At 40.7% G+C, this 18,356-nt stretch overlaps 1 protein-coding gene across 2 annotated transcripts in view; it reads left to right on the top strand.

Moving 5' to 3' along the window:
* The window catches only part of LATS1 (large tumor suppressor kinase 1), a 45,945-nt gene extending 30,144 nt beyond the window's left edge, over positions 1–15,801 (top strand). The window contains exons 5-8 of one of the 2 annotated variants that reach the window (XM_073627451.1): positions 10,572–11,154; positions 12,023–12,205; positions 12,504–12,610; positions 13,807–15,801. In XM_073627451.1, the coding sequence (XP_073483552.1) occupies positions 10,572–11,154; positions 12,023–12,205; positions 12,504–12,610; positions 13,807–14,322 (1,389 nt within the window). In that variant the 3' untranslated portion in view covers positions 14,323–15,801. The remainder of the gene's footprint in view (positions 1–10,571; positions 11,155–12,022; positions 12,206–12,503; positions 12,611–13,806) is intronic. The other variant, XM_073627452.1, reaches the window with a different exon arrangement.
* The last annotated feature ends 2,555 nt before the right edge of the window (positions 15,802–18,356 follow it).

Raw genomic sequence — 18,356 nt, 5'->3', positions numbered from 1 at the left:
GGGTCCCTAAGTCCACCAAACCAATGGCAAGTCCTGCTCACAAGAAAAGGCTCCAGCAGTTGTCATAGTAGGGGAATGTCTTTTGGCCTTCACGGCTATCTGGTCCAAGGACATTTCAGATGCTTGAGTCTAAAGCATTGTTGCCATGGCCATAAACTAGAATTTTGATCCCTGCCTTTACCCCACTTCATGTAGTCCAACTTGCCAACACCTTTGAAAAGATTGGTGGACATCCATGCTCTTCTGAAGCAGCTCTTTTCCCAAGAGGTCAGAACTTTGGTGCCAGGGGGGGGGGGGGGGGGGGGGGGGGGGTGGCTTCAAAGGTTTCATTTCCAACCTGTTCACTGTGTCCACAAAGCAAAAGGGGGCATCCAACCCAAACTGGATCTGAAGATTCTCAACTGAATTCTCAGGTTAAAAAAGTCTACATGGAATCTATCCAGTCAGTCATGGTTTCCCTTCACCTGGAAGATTTTTCTGGTCTCTGTGTACTTGCACACCCCTTCTTCATGGTGCATCAACTCTGCGTGCAGTTTTTGCTGTGGGCTTAGGACATTAGCAATTTGTGGCCCTTTCTTTCTCCAGAAATCAATGCTGGATCCACCTCATCGGTTGGAGTATATGTGTCTGGTTCTGGATACAGTGTTGTCCAAGCTCTTCCTTCCAGAGGTAAAACCCCACACTCTCCACTCCATGCTCACAGTAAAGGAGCAAACCTCCACTTTTACATGAGGGTTTTGGCCTGATGGTGGCCCTTCTTCAAGGCAGTCCTATATGCCCTGGTATCATTTCAGACCTTGGAAACGCAACATTCTGGCAGCATGGGAGAGGTTGGCTCAATCTCTGACTGCCGCATCCATCTGGGAGGAGTTCTCAGACAAATGCCATGGCAGTGACTAGCAACAGCCATCAGAGAGGAACCATAAGTCTCACAGCTCAAAGGAAAGCAAATTTTATTCTCTCATGGATGGAAAGTCATGTGCCAGCCTTGTCCGCCGTGCACATTCTGAACATGGAAAAGTGTAGGTAGACTTCCTCAGTTGTCAATGTCTGGACTCATGAGAGGGGTCTATTTTTTTTGCCTCAAGGTGTCTTTTTAAATCTCTGTTGAAAGTGGGGGATAATGGATGTGGATTTTCTGACTTCCAGGTTCAACAACAAGCTGGACAGGTTTGCCTCCATGTCCAGGGATCTGATGGTCCTTGTGATGTATGCCCTAATGACTCCATTGATTAGTTAAAACTGCTGTATGCCTTCCCTCCCCTAAAACTCCCTGCCTTGCTCTGCTTTGTACTCAGAACCTCATCAGGCTTCTGGCTGACACTTATGGGCCCTCTCAGATCATTTGAATCTTCTGTCCCATGGACTGGGTTAGCACCCTGCTTCTTGGTCGCTGGCTTTAGTAATGGCTTGGCTATTGAAGACCAGGTCCTTAGCACTGGGGGGCCTACCTAGTTCACTTATCCCTATGGTCTTAGACTATCAAGTCCACTTCTTGCAAAATCCACCATTTGAATCTGGAAAGCATATTTTTCATGGTGTGAGGCAAGAAAAATTCAACCCAAGAAGTACTTGGTAGTATGAACCTGTCTTTTTTTTTTTTTTTTCCTCCAGTCTGGTCTGAATTTAACATTTGGCTTGAGTACAATCAAGGGTAGATTTCAAATCCAGAAAGAAAGCGCCTCTTAAGTATCATAGGTTTATTATAGTATTAAAAGCATATAAAAGCACTTACATTAAAATTGACAAATGGCAGCTTCCATAGAGAAGGATAGAGATGGAGTGTGCTGTTTGTGGGGGCAGAGGTATACTTGTTGACTATGGGAATTGCCAGTATGCCCTGGCCTGGTGTAATAAGAAGAAGTAACAGTACTATCCCAAAGCCATGAAAGACTCCTTGACCCTAAGTAAGGGCTATTTAAGCTTCCTGGTTTGCTGTCCTCAATACACTTGACAAAGGAGCGCGCATGCTCGTTACGAGCTTCGCGCATGCTCAGAAACGCGTAGTGATCCCCAGCGAACCTGAACGACCCAAGTGACGTCATCACCCATATGACCTGTCGGAACGCGGAAGTGACTCTCTCACCTCACCGCTTACACAGTCGGCGTTCCGGAGCGGAGGTCCGCGGGCATCCGCCCGGCATACATCGGCCCTACATCAGCCCTACACTATTGGAGTTTATGACACACACTGGGTTTAGTTCTCTATGGAAGCTGCCATTCGTCAATTTTAATGTAAGTGCTTTTATATGCTTTTAATACTATAATAAACCTATGATACTTAAGAGGCGCTTTCTTTCTGGATTTTTTATGTACACATGGAGAGCTGACTTCACTCTACAGGAAGCTGCCCTTGGTATCTCGGCTGCACAGATCTCCCTGGCTCCCACATCCATCCATCCACACTACGGATGATTCACATATTATAGACCCTTTTTTTCTGGACTATTCTTATGGACCATTGTTTACCCTCTCTATAGAATATTTGACCTATCATCCTATAGATAGAGAGAGATATATATTTAGATACTTTTGTTAATGTTATTTTACTGTTATATCCACGGACTTGAGCGCTGTTACATCTTATAATTTAAGGGTAGATTTCAGTCCTATCAATTTCACATTTAGAGAATGCTTTACCCTCACTCTCTTGTGAATGCCTTTGCGTAGTGTGTTGGTGATATTGTTCCTCCTGTTCACTTCCCAGTGACTTTTGTGGGATCTCAACCTGGGTCTGTCAGCTGTTCAAGCCTATAAGGGATATTCCTCTGTCAATCCTTACTTTCAAATTAGCCTTTCTTGTTGCCACCAATTCTGCGAAGCAAAAAACGTTGGTGGTCTAAACCTGCAAAGAACCTCTTCTCATACTACACAAGGACAAGATTGTTTTTGAGGCCTCTTTTCTTCCGAAGGTGGTTTCTTCCTTTCACCTTAACCAGAGCATTGTTTTACCTTCTCCCTGTCCTGATCCTAAAGTGACTTTGCGTCCTTGTTTTGTGTTACAGCTCCCTTTCATCAGTCTGACTTTTTTTGTTTTCCCCTGAAGTTAAATAATAAGCAGGCTGTCCATTATGGTGACATAATGGACAGTCTGCTCATTATTTAACTCTGGCTAGATAGATTTGATTTGTTAGCTCATCATTCAAGCTTATGAACCCAGGGGCACTGTGCCTTTTTTTTTTTTTCATTCACTAGATCAGTTAGTGCTTTGTGGGCTTTTCAGCATCAGCCATATGTTTATTTGTAAGGCTTACCACTTAGTCTTCCGTTCTTATGTCCGTTAAGCTTTACCATGTGGATGTTCAGGCCTCAGCTGATGCTGGTTTCGGTCTTAAAAGAGAAGTATGAACAAAGCTTTTTGTCCATATTTCTCTTCTGGGCTCACAGGAGTGCATTTACTTTTACACTCCTTTGACCCAGAATCAACCAGCAGACTGCTGTCAGCTGATGTCACAGAGCCACTCCAGGCTGGAATATTATTGGGATCCAACCAGATACCTGATTACTATCTGGCTCAGCCTCTTCGCATTAGGTTGAGAGCCAGAGCCAGCTGTTCCTGCCCCCTTCCCAGCCCAGCGCTCTAGTGAGTGCTGAAGGGGCAGAGCTCTATGCTCCTGAAAGACCGAGAATTCAGCGATCAGCATTCATGTGATTGCTCAGTTCTTGGGCTTAGAGTAGGTGAAGGACAACTGCAGCAATAGCCAAGTCTGCAGCATTAAGGTGAGTATAGATGTATGTTTTGATTCCCATACTTCTCCTTTAAGGTTTTCTAGGTGGTCCTGTAGGCTGCCCTGTTAATCTGTTGATTTGTTCCTTGTAGGCCTGTTTGCTTTTCATTTGCTGTTGCCCACTACTCAGTTGGACTGCTGTTGGATATTCTGTTCATTCTGGAATATTTCATCCTGTATCCTGTACTGTACAATTTGGTAAAAAAGGATTTTTGTTTTACCTGTAAAATCCTTTTCTAAGAGTACATTTACAAGACACAGTTCCCCTTCCCTCTGTTCCTCTGAACCACACCTATCATTGCTTTCTACTAAGCCAATGCATACTAAGTGCAGAAGGGCTTATGCTGGGCTGTCCTTACTGCTTTGCGTGCTAGTGTCCACGGCAGATAGTGAAATTATATCTCACTCCCAAATACAGTTCCTTGAAAAAGTATTCATACCACTTGAAATTTTCCATATTTTGTCATGTTACAACCAAAAAAGTAAATGTATTTTATTGGTATTTTATGTGATAGACCAACACAAAGTGGCACATAATTGTGAAGTGGAAGGAAACTGATAAATGGTTTTCAACATTTTTTACAAATTAATATGTGAAAAGTGTGGCGTGCATTTTATTTTCATGTCCGGTGGATCCTATTTACTAATTAGGTGACTTCTGAAGGCAATTGATTCCACTAGATTTTAGTTAGGGGTATCGGAGTAAAGGGGGCTGAATACAAATGTACATATAGGTGATTTGCCTTCCGCGGGTGGGGGGTCCGATCGGACCCCCCCCCGGTGCCCGAGGCGGTCGTCTTTTGTCCCACGGCGATCGGAGGTGAGGGGGAGGCCATCCGTTCGTGGCCCCCCCCTCGCGATCGCCGCCGGCCAATCGAATCATTCCTTTGCTGCTGTATGCTAAACAGCAGCAAAGGAAATGATGTCATCTCTCCTCGGCTCGGTAATTTCCGTTCCGGCCCGAGGAGAGAAGACAGGTATGTGAGTGCACCAACACTACACAACACAGTAGAACATGCCAGGCACACAAAACACCCCGATCCCCCCCGATCACCCCCCGATCCCCCCCCAATCACCCCCCCCCCCCCCCCCCCCCGTCACAAACTGACACCAGCAGTTTTTTTTTTTTTTTTTTTTCTGATTACTGCATTGGTGTCAGTTTGTGACAGTTACAGTGTTGGGACAGTGAGTATTAGCCCCTGTAGGTCTAGGATACCCCCCTAACCCCCCCTAATAAAGTTTTAACCCCTTGATCACCCCCTGTCACCAGTGTCGCTAAGCGATCATTTTTCTGATCGCTGTATTAGTGTCGCTGGTGACGCTAGTTAGGGACCTAAATATTTAGGTTCGCCGTCAGCGTTTTATAGCGTCAGGGACCCCCATATACTACCGAATAAATGTTTTAACCCCTTGATGGCCCCCTAGTTAACCCTTTCACCACTGATCACCGTATAACTGTTACGGGTGACGCTGGTTAGTTTGTTTATTTTTTATAGTGTCAGGGCACCCGCCGTTTATTACCGAATAAAGGTTTAGCCCCCTGATCGCCCGGCGGTGATATGCGTCGCCCCAGGCATCGTCAGATTAGCGCCAGTACCGCTAACACCCATGCACGCAGCATACGCCTCCCTTAGTGGTATAGTATCTGAACGGATCAATATCTGATCCGATCAGATCTATACTAGCGTCCCCAGCAGTTTAGGGTTCCCAAAAACGCAGTGTTAGCGGGATCAGCCCAGATACCTGCTAGCACCTGCGTTTTGCCCCTCCGCCCAGCCCACCCAAGTGCAGTATCGATCGATCACTGTCACTTACAAAACACTAAACACATAACTGCAGCGTTCGCAGAGTCAGGCCTGATTCCTGCGATCGCTAACAGTTTTTTTGGTAGCATTTTGGTGAACTGGCAAGCACCAGCCCCAAGCAGCGTCAGGTTAGCGCCAGTAGCGCTAACACCCACGCACGCACCGTACAGCTCCCTTAGTGGTATAGTATCTGAACGGATCAATATCTGGTCCGATCAGATCTATACTAGCGTCCCCAGCAGTTTAGGGTTCCCAAAAACGCAGTGTTAGCGGGATCAGCCCAGATACCTGCTAGCACCTGCGTTTTGCCCCTCCGCCCGGCCCAGCCCACCCAAGTGCAGTATCGATCGATCACTGACACTTACAAAACACTAAATGCATAACTGCAGCGTTCGCAGAGTCAGGCCTGATCCCTGCGATCGCTAACAGTTTTTTTGGTAGTATTTTGGTGAACTGGCAAGCACCAGCCCCAAGCAGCGTCAGATTAGCGCCAGTACCGCTAACACCCATGCACGCAGCATACGCCTCCCTTAGTGGTATAGTATCTGAACGGATCAATATCTGATCCGATCAGATCTATACTAGCGTCCCCAGCAGTTTAGGGTTCCCAAAAACGCAGTGTTAGCGGGATCAGCCCAGATACCTGCTAGCACCTGCATTTTGCCCCTCCGCCCGGCCCAGCCCACCCAAGTGCAGTATCGATCGATCACTGTCACTTACAAAACACTTAACGCATAACTGCAGCGTTCGCAGAGTCAGGCCTGATCCCTGCGATCGCTAACAGTTTTTTTTGTAGCTTTTTATTGAACTGGCAAGCGCCAGCGGCCTAGTACACCCCGGTCGTAGTCAAACCAGCACTGCAGTAACACTTGGTGACATGGCGAGTCCCATAAGTGCAGTTCAAGCTGGTGAGGTGGCAAGCACAAGTAGTGTCCCGCTGCCACCAAGAAGACAAACACAGGCCCGTCGTGCCCATAATGCCCTTCCTGCTGCATTCGCCAATCCTAATTGGGAACCCACCGCTTCTGCAGCACTCGTACTTCCCCCATTCACATCCCCAACCAAATGCAGTCGGCTGCATGAGAGGCATTTTCTTTATGTCCTCCCGAGTACCCCTACCCAACGAACCCCCCCAAAAAAGATGTTGTGTCTGCAGCAAGCGCAGATATAGGCGTGACACCCGCTATTATTGTCCCTCCTGTCCTGACAATCCTGGTCTTTGCATTGGTGAATGTTTTGAACGCTACCATTCATTAGTTGAGTATTAGCGTAGGGTACAGCATTGCACAGACTAGGTACACTTTCACAGGGTCTCCCAAGATGCCATCGCATTTTGAGAGACCCGAACCTGGAACCGGTTATCGTTATAAAAGTTAGTTACAAATAAAGTGTAAAAAAAAAAATATATATATATAAAATAAAAAAAAATAGTTGTCGTTTCATTGTTCTCTCTCTCTCTATTCTCTCTCTCTATTGTTCTGCTCTTTTTTACTGTATTCTATTCTGCAATGTTTTATTGTTATTATGTTTTATTATGTTTGCTTTTCAGGTATGCAATTTTTTATACTTTACCGTTTACTGTGCTTTATTGTTAACCATTTTTTTGTCTTCAGGTACGCCATTCACGACTTTGAATGGTTATACCAGAATGATGCCTGCAGGTTTAGGTATCATCTTGGTATCATTCTTTTCTGCCAGCGGTCGGCTTTCATGTAAAAGCAATCCTAGCGGCTAATTAGCCTCTAGACTGCTTTTACAAGCCGTGGGAGGGAATGCCCCCCCCCACCGTCTTCCGTGTTTTTCTCTGGCTCTCCTGTCTCAACAGGGAACCTGAGAATGCAGCCGGTGATTCAGCCAGCTGACCATAGAGCTGATCAGAGACCAGAGTGGCTCCAAACATCTCTATGGCCTAAGAAACCGGAAGCTACGAGCATTTTATGACTTAGATTTTGCCAGATGTAAATAGCGCCATTGGGAAATTGGGGAAGCATTTTATCACACCGATCTTGGTGTCGTCAGATGCTTTGAGGGCAGAGGAGAGATCTAGGGTCTAATAGACCCCAATTTTTTCAAAAAAGAGTACCTGTCACTACCTATTGCTATCATAGGGGATATTTACATTCCCCGAGATAACAATAAAAATGATTAAAAAATATATAAAAATATATTAAAAATAAGATAAAAAAGCAAAAAAATAATAAAGAAAAAAAAAAAAAAAAAGCACCCCTGTCGCCCCCTGCTCTCGCGCTAAGGCGAACGCAAGTGGCGGTCTGTCGTCAAACGTAAACAGCAATTGCACCATGCATGTGAGGTATCGCCGCGAAGGTCAGATCGAGGGCAGTAATTTTTGCAGTAGACCTCCTCTGTAAATCTAAAGTGGTAACCTGTAAAGGCTTTTAAAGGCTTTTAAAAATGTATTTATTTTGTTGCCACTGCACGTTTGTGCGCAATTTTAAAGCATGTCATGTTTGGTATCCATGTACTCGGCCTAAGATCATCTTTTTTATTTCATCAAACATTTGGGCAATATAGTGTGTTTTAGTGCATTCAAATTTAAAAAAGTGTGTTTTTTCCCCAAAAAATGCGTTTGAAAAATCGCTGCGCAAATACTGTGTGAAAAAAAAAAAATGAAACACCCACCATTTTAATCTGTAGGGCATTTGCTTTAAAAAAATATATAATGTTTGGGGGTTCAAAGTAATTTTTTTGCAAAAAAAAAAAACTTTTTCATGTAAACAATGAGTGTCAGAAAGGGCTTTGTCTTCAAGTGGTTAGAAGAGTGAGTGATGTGTGACATAAGCTTCTAAATGTTGTGCATAAAATGCCAGGACAGTTCAAAACCCCCCCAAATGACGCCATTTTGGAAAGTAGACACCCCAAGCTATTTGCTGAGAGGCACCATACTCACCATGCCTCTCAGCAAATAGCTTGGGGTGTCTACTTTCCAAAATGGGGTCATTTGGGGGGGGTTTGTGCCACCTGGGCATTCCATGGCCTCCGAAACTGTGATAGGCAGTGAAGAGTGAAATCAAAAATTTACACCCTTAGAAATCCTGAAGGCGGTGCTTGGTTTTCGGGGCCCCGTACGCGGCTAAGCTCCCAAAAAGTCCCACACATGTGGTATCCCTATACTCAGGAGAAGCAGCAGAATGTATTTTGGGGTGCAATTCCACATAGGCCCATGGCCTGTGTGAGCAATATATCATTTAGTGACAACTTTTTGTAAATATATTTTTTTTTTTTTTTTGTCATTCAATCACTTGGGACAAAAAAAATAAATATTCAATGGGTTCAACATGCCTCTCAGCAATTTCCTTGGGGTGTCTACTTTCCAAAATGGGGTCATTTGGGGGGGTTTTGTACTGCCCTGCCATTTTAGCACCTCAAGAAATGACATAGGCAGTCATAAACTAAAAGCTGTGTAAATTCCAGAAAATGTACCCTAGTTTGTAGACGCTATAACTTTTGCGCAAACCAATAAATATACGCTTATTGACATTTTTTTTACCAAAGACATGTGGCCGAATACATTTTGGCCTAAATGTATGACTAATATTTAGTTTATTGGATTTTTTTTATAACAAAAAGTAGAAAATATCATTTTTTTTCAAAATTTTCGGTCTTTTTCCGTTTTTAAAGCGCAAAAAATAAAAACTGCAGAGGTGATCAAATACCATCAAAAGAAAGCTCTATTTGTGGGAAGAAAAGGACGCAAATTTCGTTTGGGTACAGCATTGCATGACCGCGCAATTAGCAGTTAAAGCGACGCAGTGCCAAATTGGAAAAAGACCTCTGGTCCTTAGGCAGCATAATGGTCCGGGGCTCAAGTGGTTAAGAAAAGGATTTTACAGGAAAGACCAAATGCATTTCAGTGGTCAGATTAATTCTTGTGATCCGGTCAGAATCTAATGTTCCTGGCATTTTATGAGCCAATATTTTGTTATGCAAATATGCTTTCAGCAAATCATTGGGTATATATTTAAAAGGAATCTTTAGCTGTTATTTTATTTGCTGTTTTCACTACATTTCCTCCTCAGTCTATTTCTTCTCTTAGCTTTTCTATCTTTCTCCCTTTTTCCCTACTCACTAACAGATTTAAACAATTAAGGTTGGAGCTTGGCTGAGCTCTTCAAACCTCCATTACTGGGTAGGCAAGTAAATGTCAGCGCCATGGTGCTGTGTTAACAATGGCATGATCTTATTAGGCCACTGCATGTAATTAAAAAAAGCATGAGGTTGTCACGAAATCCTGCACAATTAACTAACAGACTGAAGGCCTGATCTATATATTTAAGCTTGTGAGTACACATTTTTTTTTGCAAAACCATGTAACTACTTATTTTTACATTGTGCATCCGTAAAATGTATAAAATGTGGGATTTTTTTTTTTTTTTTTTTATATTCACCTATTCCCATTTCAATTTGTTCAAAATATTTATATAATATGACTAAGCTATGCTTGACATTTTTTCTCAAAGCTGGGCAACATGTGGTCTATCATGAAGCCAAGTATGTTTGTTACAGAAACCTTTATTATCTTCTCAAAAATAATGAAGAAATCTTTTATGAGCATCTCAAATTCACGTAGCACAGCAAATATCAATATTTGCATGTGCAATGTAAAATGGCTTAATAAAAATTTGTTTTGTAGTGGTTCAACCGTTCACTCACGACTATCAACCCCATTTCCCTTAGGGCCAATGTCCAAGGGCTTTAGTGGGTAAATACAGCTGCTTTTATATGTCTAAAGTCTTGAAAGGGGAGCAGTTGTGAAGCCAACAAAATCCAGTTGACACTGGCCTTTTAACAGGTAACCACAGTAAAAAAATTTATAACATTGAAGACTAGTTTGCGTTTTAATACTGACTTTCTTAATGTTTTCTGTGACAAGCATGCTCTGCATCATCACTGTTACCAAATATTCAGTGCTAAAATCATGTAGTGGCATGGTTATATTCATTTCAACATATGTCCAGACCTAATAAACCTAGGAAGGTCTTACTGGAATTTGTTATCTTACAACATTGCTTTCCATTAGGTGGGACTGTCATCAGATGCTCAAGACCAAATGAGAAAGATGCTATGTCAGAAGGAATCTAACTACATACGACTTAAGAGAGCCAAAATGGATAAATCCATGTTTGTAAAGATCAAGACTCTCGGTATCGGTGCCTTCGGAGAAGTGTGTCTAGCCAAAAAAATAGATACCAATGCTTTGTATGCAATGAAAACTTTAAGGAAGAAAGATGTCCTATTGCGCAACCAGGTAGCACATGTCAAGGCTGAAAGAGATATCCTGGCTGAGGCAGACAATGAGTGGGTAGTACGACTGTACTATTCATTCCAAGACAGAGACAACTTGTACTTTGTTATGGATTACATTCCAGGTGGAGATATGATGAGCCTTCTGATTCGTAAGGAAGTCTTTCCTGAGGATTTGGCCCGATTCTACATAGCAGAGCTCACATGTGCAGTGGAGAGTGTTCATAAGATGGGTTTTATTCATCGTGACATCAAGCCTGACAACATCCTTATTGATCGAGATGGCCACATAAAACTTACCGATTTTGGTTTATGTACTGGTTTTCGGTGGACCCATGATTCAAAATATTATCAAAGTGGTAAGCATTGATGTAAAAAAAATTTAACCAGAAGCTAACCTTGCTACATTATTAAGTGAAAGGAAAGATAGAGTACTCAATGAAATAAGACTACAATCAAGTAGTAACATAGTTCTCTTCATACATCTGTAATGGTGATGTTAGGTTACTAAAAGCAAAAAAAAAAAAAAAGTTATTGGAAGAGTTGTTGGATTAAAAATATGAACTAGCATAAAATAGTAACCAGAGACTTAACAGAACTAAAGGAAAAAACTTTTTTTTTTTTCATTTTGGCTAGAGTAAGTAATATATAACACCTGTCAGGTTTTTTTAACCCTTTTGTGCCCCATTAGGGAGATCCCCTAATTTCCTGTCCCATAGCCAAAACCGGAAGTAACAGGGGAAAAAAATGTAGGCAGATGCCAGGATCAAGTTAACTAATGCTGTCAAATTTAGTATGAGCCTTTAGGCATCTGTGATCTCTGATCATTAAATACACACTGAAAAGGAAGTGTCCAGGTCCTTAGTCATTGCTAAGAAAGGAAGTCGAGGTATATGGGATAGGAACTGTAGGTACATACTGTGAAAAATAACCAGATGGCAAACATGATAGAGTAGAGGTACCATGGGGAGATTACTCATTCAAGATGAGTTATCCAATCACTAATGTCAGTAATCTAGGGTTGCCATTTTTTGTTCCTTTAAGAGTATATTAAGGTGATAGGCGGCATAGATTGTGTCTTGAAACTTAAATTTTTAAGCTTTCCATTACAGTAACTTTTTTTTATTTTTATTCTTTTTACCATCCAGATCTTTTCAAGATTAATTTATTTTCAAAATTAGCATCTTTGCAGAAAAAATATAATTTCTTGTACTTTTTTTTGCTCAGGTGACCACCTACGACAAGACAGCATGGATTTTAGTAATGAATGGGGAGATCCAGCAAATTGCCATTGTGTTGACAGGCCAAAACCACTTGAGTGGCGTGCAGCAAGACAGCATCAGCGCTGCTTAGCTCATTCTCTTGTTGGGACCCCGAATTACATTGCACCAGAGGTTTTATTGGGTACAGGTATGGAATATTTACACTCCCTGTCTTGTTGTTCAGTAAAGTGGAAACCTATCCTGCGTCTGTGTTTACATTTACTTTAACCACTGAAACAAATATATCTATAACTGAAATCTGTAGCTGGTGCAAAATTTGCTTTTAGCCTCCTATCCCTCAGCTTTTTTTCTGCATCCAGTAACAGATTCTTTTTTTTGTTTTTTTTTTTTATAAATGGCAGCAATTTTTATTGTGTTAATGTCTTTCTACGGGTGCAGATCCAACCAAAGTTTGGAAGTCAATGGTTGTTTCTCTCTTATTGTAGGATATACACAGCTTTGTGATTGGTGGAGTGTGGGAGTTATACTTTATGAAATGCTTGTTGGAAAAGCTCCTTTTCATGCAAGCTCACCACTGGAAACGCAAAGGAAAGTAAGTTGAAATTTATTTCTTTCTCAGTCTTTTGCGTTACAAACTAAATAAAGGGTAGTATAAAGTTTGAGTAATAAAAAATTTAACGTAGAATTTCAGTTTCCAGTTCACTTTAAATAGTTTGTTTCGGATAGGCTGCCCATACAGTAAGCAGTGCTGTGTACCGGCAGCAGTACGGCAACTTTCCCATCTGCAGCCAGAACTAAATGTACGGCATGGGTGCTTTCCACCATTCAAGAGAAGCCTTATAATTTTTATCAATGAATACAAGGCTTCCTCTGATTGGCCCTAGATGGAAATCATGATGACATTCACCTGCCCCTCCACCTCGGCCAATGAGAGGAAGCATTGTGTTTATTGGTGACACAGGAAGTCATTTAACCCGGAAGAGGCCCGGCACTGGATCAGTGAGCATTTTAGCCTGTAGGGGCAGCATCAGCGAAACAGTGAATATTGTAATTAGTGCTGCTTTTTATTTTCTGCTCAGGTTTGCCAATTTAATATTTCCTTCATTCCAAGCTTTAAAGTGTCATGTAGTTCACAAAGTTCAGAAAGCTATGAATTGTATACCTTTCCTCTCTTCCCTTTTTTTTTTTTTTTTTTTTTTTTTTTTTTTTTTTCTAAATTTTATTTTTTTTGGCATGCATTTTCTAGAAGAAAATGGTAGTGGTAATGTACTATCCTGTGACCTATTGGCACCTGGGCTGATCACACAGGAGACGTGTAGCCAAAAGAAGCTTTGGCCATTCTTCTCCTTTTTAGGAATTTATTTTTAACCTCACAATTATGTATGTTTTTACAACATTGACATTATTCTTACTGTAGTTCCTGTTAAAGCATATCATAAACTGGTGACACAGGTGAGTCAAGCGCCAATTACTGCCTCAACATATTTTGAAACCCTTCAGAGATAGAAATACAGAAGCTGCTAACTTCATTCTAAAATACTAGTTGTTCAACTGTGCCAGTGTTCAATGCTTTGTGTTACTGACTTGGAGCAAGCATGCAGATTAGAAATTTCAAAATACAGACCTCTTGATCTGCCAAATTGATTTGTGGTACTAAAAATTTTGGACCAGCATGGCAAAACATGTTTAGGTGGCGAGATCACCAATGTCAGCATAGTAGAGTATAGTTCCTTTTATGCACAGTGCATTCTGTGTCTTTGCCCTTTATGCATCATTTTTGTTTTTTAGGTAATCAAGTGGCAGACAGCATTACACATTCCCCCTCAAGCTAATCTTTCATCAGAAGCTTCTGATCTAATTGTCAAACTGTGTCGAGGCCCTGAAGATCGTTTAGGCAAGAATGGAGTTGATGAGATTAAAGCTCATCCATTTTTCAAGACTATAGACTTTTCTAGTGACTTGCGTCAGCAGCCTGCTTTGTATATTCCCACCATAACACACTCTACAGACACTTCCAACTTTGACCCAGTAGATCCAGACAAACTCTGGAATGATGAAGAAAAAGATGGAAATAAAAATGATACCCTAAATGGCTGGTACAAAAATGGCAAACACCCTGAACATGCATTCTATGAGTTTACTTTCAGGAGGTTTTTTGATGATAATGGACACCCATACAACTACCCCAAACCTTTTGAAAATGATTATGACGACACAAAGGACGATGGCTACAAGCAAACTGATACTGAACATAGTAATAATATTGGGAAGAGGCCACCAAACAGGGATTTAGTTTATGTATAAAGTCAACACATGCATTTATAAAGTCTTTCAAATCCGGTGGTTTGTTTTGAAAGACCTGTATAAGTAGCTGGATTCTGCTACATTGGAAGCCTCTGAAAAAAGAAATCTGTGTATTGAGCGCAGCAGCTAATGGTGAATTCAAACTTCAGCGAGAGATATAATTATGCAGTAGTTGTCCATGCTCATTACTGAAAACCAATGCTGGAGAGTTTGTGGCCACTGACTTAAAAACTAAAAGAGGACTTTTTTCTTATCTGAGCACCTTGTTTTTACCATTTTTTTTTTTTTTTTTTTTTTTTTTTTTATTGGGCACACAGTAGAGTTATTAATAGACTGGGAAGTCTAACTTAATTTTAAGCTGCAAAGGTACAAATTTGCAAGACAATGATGGACATTTATGTAAAAAAAAGTTACATTAAGCCCCTTAACAGCTATATATCAATCCTATTTATGTAATTGCAATATTTATAAACCATTGTAAAGAATATTTGAATTGATATATTTGATGTGGATCTTCTAAGAACATTGGAAGATAAGGCAGTAAGATGTGCAGGTCATTATAGCTGATCACAACACTAATTTCTACCAACAGTTTCGATTAGATGTAGATAAATTCAAAGTCCACCCAAGACTGATATTTAGGCTGATTTGGGCTTTTGCCATGCTATGTATTTTCAACTAAAGTAAACTAATTCTTGTCTAAATCCTATCAAGATAGCAGTGGCTCTAATGCGTAAGTTCACCTTTAGCTTAGCCACTGAAACTAGAAAAGGAGCGCAGTTTAAATGGGCTACAGTGGCTGCTACAGGGTGCACACTTGTAGTCCCCAGCCCGTCCTGCAACCGACAGGATAGAGGGGCATTGAGGGGGCCAGTGGTTCCTGCAGAGAGGCCCCTTTTTATGGCTGCATATGTAATGGCAAGCAGGCACAATATTTGAAAATAGGAAGCACTGGCATGTACCATAAAGGGGATCTGGAAGTGCATAGGGGGCATTTCTAAAATTGTTGCTAAATGTGAACTTGCGCTTTAGTGAAGGTAGGAGGCATGAGCTTCATTTATGGGGAACTTGCTCCATTAGACCAGGAATGGTATCAGTAGCTAGCAGCTATTTCAGTCTACTGGCATTCACCCAGTACTGAATTCTCACTTTTTGGGTGGATTTTAGCTTGGAACAGATTTGTACAAAATACTTTGGACATAAAAAAAAAAATTATTTTTGTACTATGACACAAAGAGTAAAAATATAAATCTTACTGCATTAAATGAACATCTTTCAGTAATGGATATATACCATAGTGTAGTATTTTGTACTATACTACACTGAATTTGTATTATATAACAATTGATAGTTTATTTTAAATTATGTCCCGGTCCTCTGAATCAGCTGAAGAAAAACTAATTCAATAAAACTTTTACTGTTTTAGAAAGAAAAATTGTATATGCATAATATGTTTAGTACAGTTCAACAGAGAAATAAAACATTACACCAACATTCTTTGTACACATCAAGTGCTCAAAGCTTTTAGCCAACTTCTTCTCAAGCTTCAACAGTGAGCTTTTTCTGGTAGAGGAACGAAGACAGATGACTTCTTTTCCCTAACAGGCAATGAGCGACTCTTTTGTTGGTAGATTTATTGAACTTGGGAAAGACTGCTGCTTCTCTCTTCAGTTTTTGCTACAACCTGTTCTCGTTCTCTCTCTATCTCTCTTGTTCTCTCTCTCTCGTTATATAATAATAATAATATATATATATATATATATATATATATATAAAATATATCTCTGAATTTGACACTAGCCAAACATTCAGGGCTCATTCACACATAGTGCAGTGACTTTTTTTTCTGCACTGGATACATTCCAGTCACCGCAAGGGCGCATAGAAAACAATTGTTAGGAAAAAATAGAAAGCAATTGTTCTCATTTACCCTGCAATGCAGCTGGGAGGTGCAGTGCACAGAAAGTCACCACACACTGCACTGCTGTACTGAGGCAGGAATGAAGTGCACTTCAAATACAGTTAACAAGTAAACAGTGCGATGTGCTGAAACACACATGACACAGTCCCCTTACCGAAGCTCACAGCTGTGGGCAGTATGAACAAGCAATCGCCACAATTTAAAACCCTTGCACATGGAAGATGCATCTGCATTCAATGTTGGGTGAATGTCCTATTCACTGCTGTATAAAACTTTTTCTTCTCTCAAAATTTTGGAATGTCAAACTTTTATAAACTGGAGAAGCACCTAGTGAGATTCTATAGTACAAAAAAAGTATTTTTGCTAACTTTTTGAAATGTTCCCTTTTGTTTACTTTTTTAATAATATTAAACCCAAGAACCAAAAACGGAATATAGTGCAGCTTAACAATTCTTAGATGTGGTGGCTGCAGTTGTTTTTTCCTTTTTTTTTTTCCTCTAGGCTTTCCCCTCTGTTTTTACCTGGTGATCTGGCCAGTAACACACCACTTGTATTAAGAGTGCCCCCACTCTGGATGAATGAGCAACAGAGACACCTTTTGGACAGCAACATTGTCAGTCTAGGGGGAGGGTAGTGTAAGATGTACTAGCAGATTTATATACATATATATATATATATAATATATCTCTCTATCTATCTCTAAGAGATAGAGATATATATATATATATATATATATATATATATATATATAATTATACACACATATACAGTGATTCTTGTAAGCGCCCCTGTGAGTGGTAAATGATTTCTTTCAGCATACTTTAACTGACATTTGCAGGAGAGCTTGTTCTGTTGAAAAACAGACTTATTGGCTAGATCAGACCTAAACACACACATGTCTAAACATTATATCATTGCTGAGGCATTTCCACTCTATACATATAGAGGTCTTTCCAGGTATGCCCCATTTTTCATTCATTACTTCATTATTATAAATTAAAAAAAACAAAAAATGATGTAGAACTGTATTAGTATAGAAAACATCGTTTTATGTATTGATTCAGATGTCACCTCCAATTATTTAAGTGTATACTTATGAAATTATCTTACATTATTAGATGCTATACCAGGGGTACCCAACCAGTGGCCCGCAGAGCCCTCTGATGTGACCTCCTGCTCTGGGATGGCAGGTCGGCATGCCCAGATCGCGGGTTGCCAACAGCCATCCCAAAGCATCAGTGTTGTGAATGGAGCCGGTAGTAGAGGAAGCAAGTGGCTGCAGAGCAGAGCCACATAAGCCGATGCTTCCTGTATAGCACCGGCACCTGTTACAGGTGGAGTGATACCAAATGTACTCTGCCTGGGACAGCAACAGTTGGCGATACTTGAATGGGAAGACTTATTAAAGGTCAGTATATTACTAAAATCAACCTGGTGCATGAGTTTTGGTGTACTTTCAGAAAGTGCACCACACCTGCAGGATATACAATGCCTTGAAAAAGTATTCATGCCCCTTGAAATTTTCTCCATTTTTTTTTTTCATGGTACAACCAAAAACGTAAATTTTATTTTATTCGGATTTTATGTGATAGACCAACACAAAGTGGCACATAATTGTGAAGTGGAAGGAAAATGATAATTAGTTTTTCAGATTTTTTTTTGTAAAAAAAAAAAAATTGAAAAGTGTGGCGTGCATTTGTATTCAGCCCACTTTACTCTGATACCCCTAACTAAAACCTAGTGGAGCCAATTGCCTTCAAAAGTTACTTGTATAGTAAATAGATTCCGCCTGTGAGTAATTTCATTTCCGTATAAATACAGCTGTTCTGTGCAGCCCTCAGAGGTTTGTTAGAGAACCTTAGTGAACAAACAGCATCATGAACGCCAAGGAACACACCAGACAGGTCAGGGATTCTGGAGAAGTTTGGGATTTTTTTATTGTTTTTTTATTTACACATCGCCCTGTTTATTTAATGTGGAGAATTTTAAAGCAGGATTAGGTTATAAAAAAAAGAATGTCCCAAACTCACAGAGCACTGTTCAAGCCATCATCTGAAAATGGAAAGAGTATGGCCCAACTACAAACCTACCAAGACATGGCCATCCACCTAAA

Source organism: Aquarana catesbeiana, linkage group LG04 (assembly GCF_042186555.1).
Source record: "Aquarana catesbeiana isolate 2022-GZ linkage group LG04, ASM4218655v1, whole genome shotgun sequence".
NCBI lineage: Eukaryota > Metazoa > Chordata > Amphibia > Anura > Ranidae > Aquarana > Aquarana catesbeiana.
The sequence above is the reverse complement of the archived record's forward strand: the minus strand, read 5'-3'. Positions and strand labels throughout refer to the sequence as shown.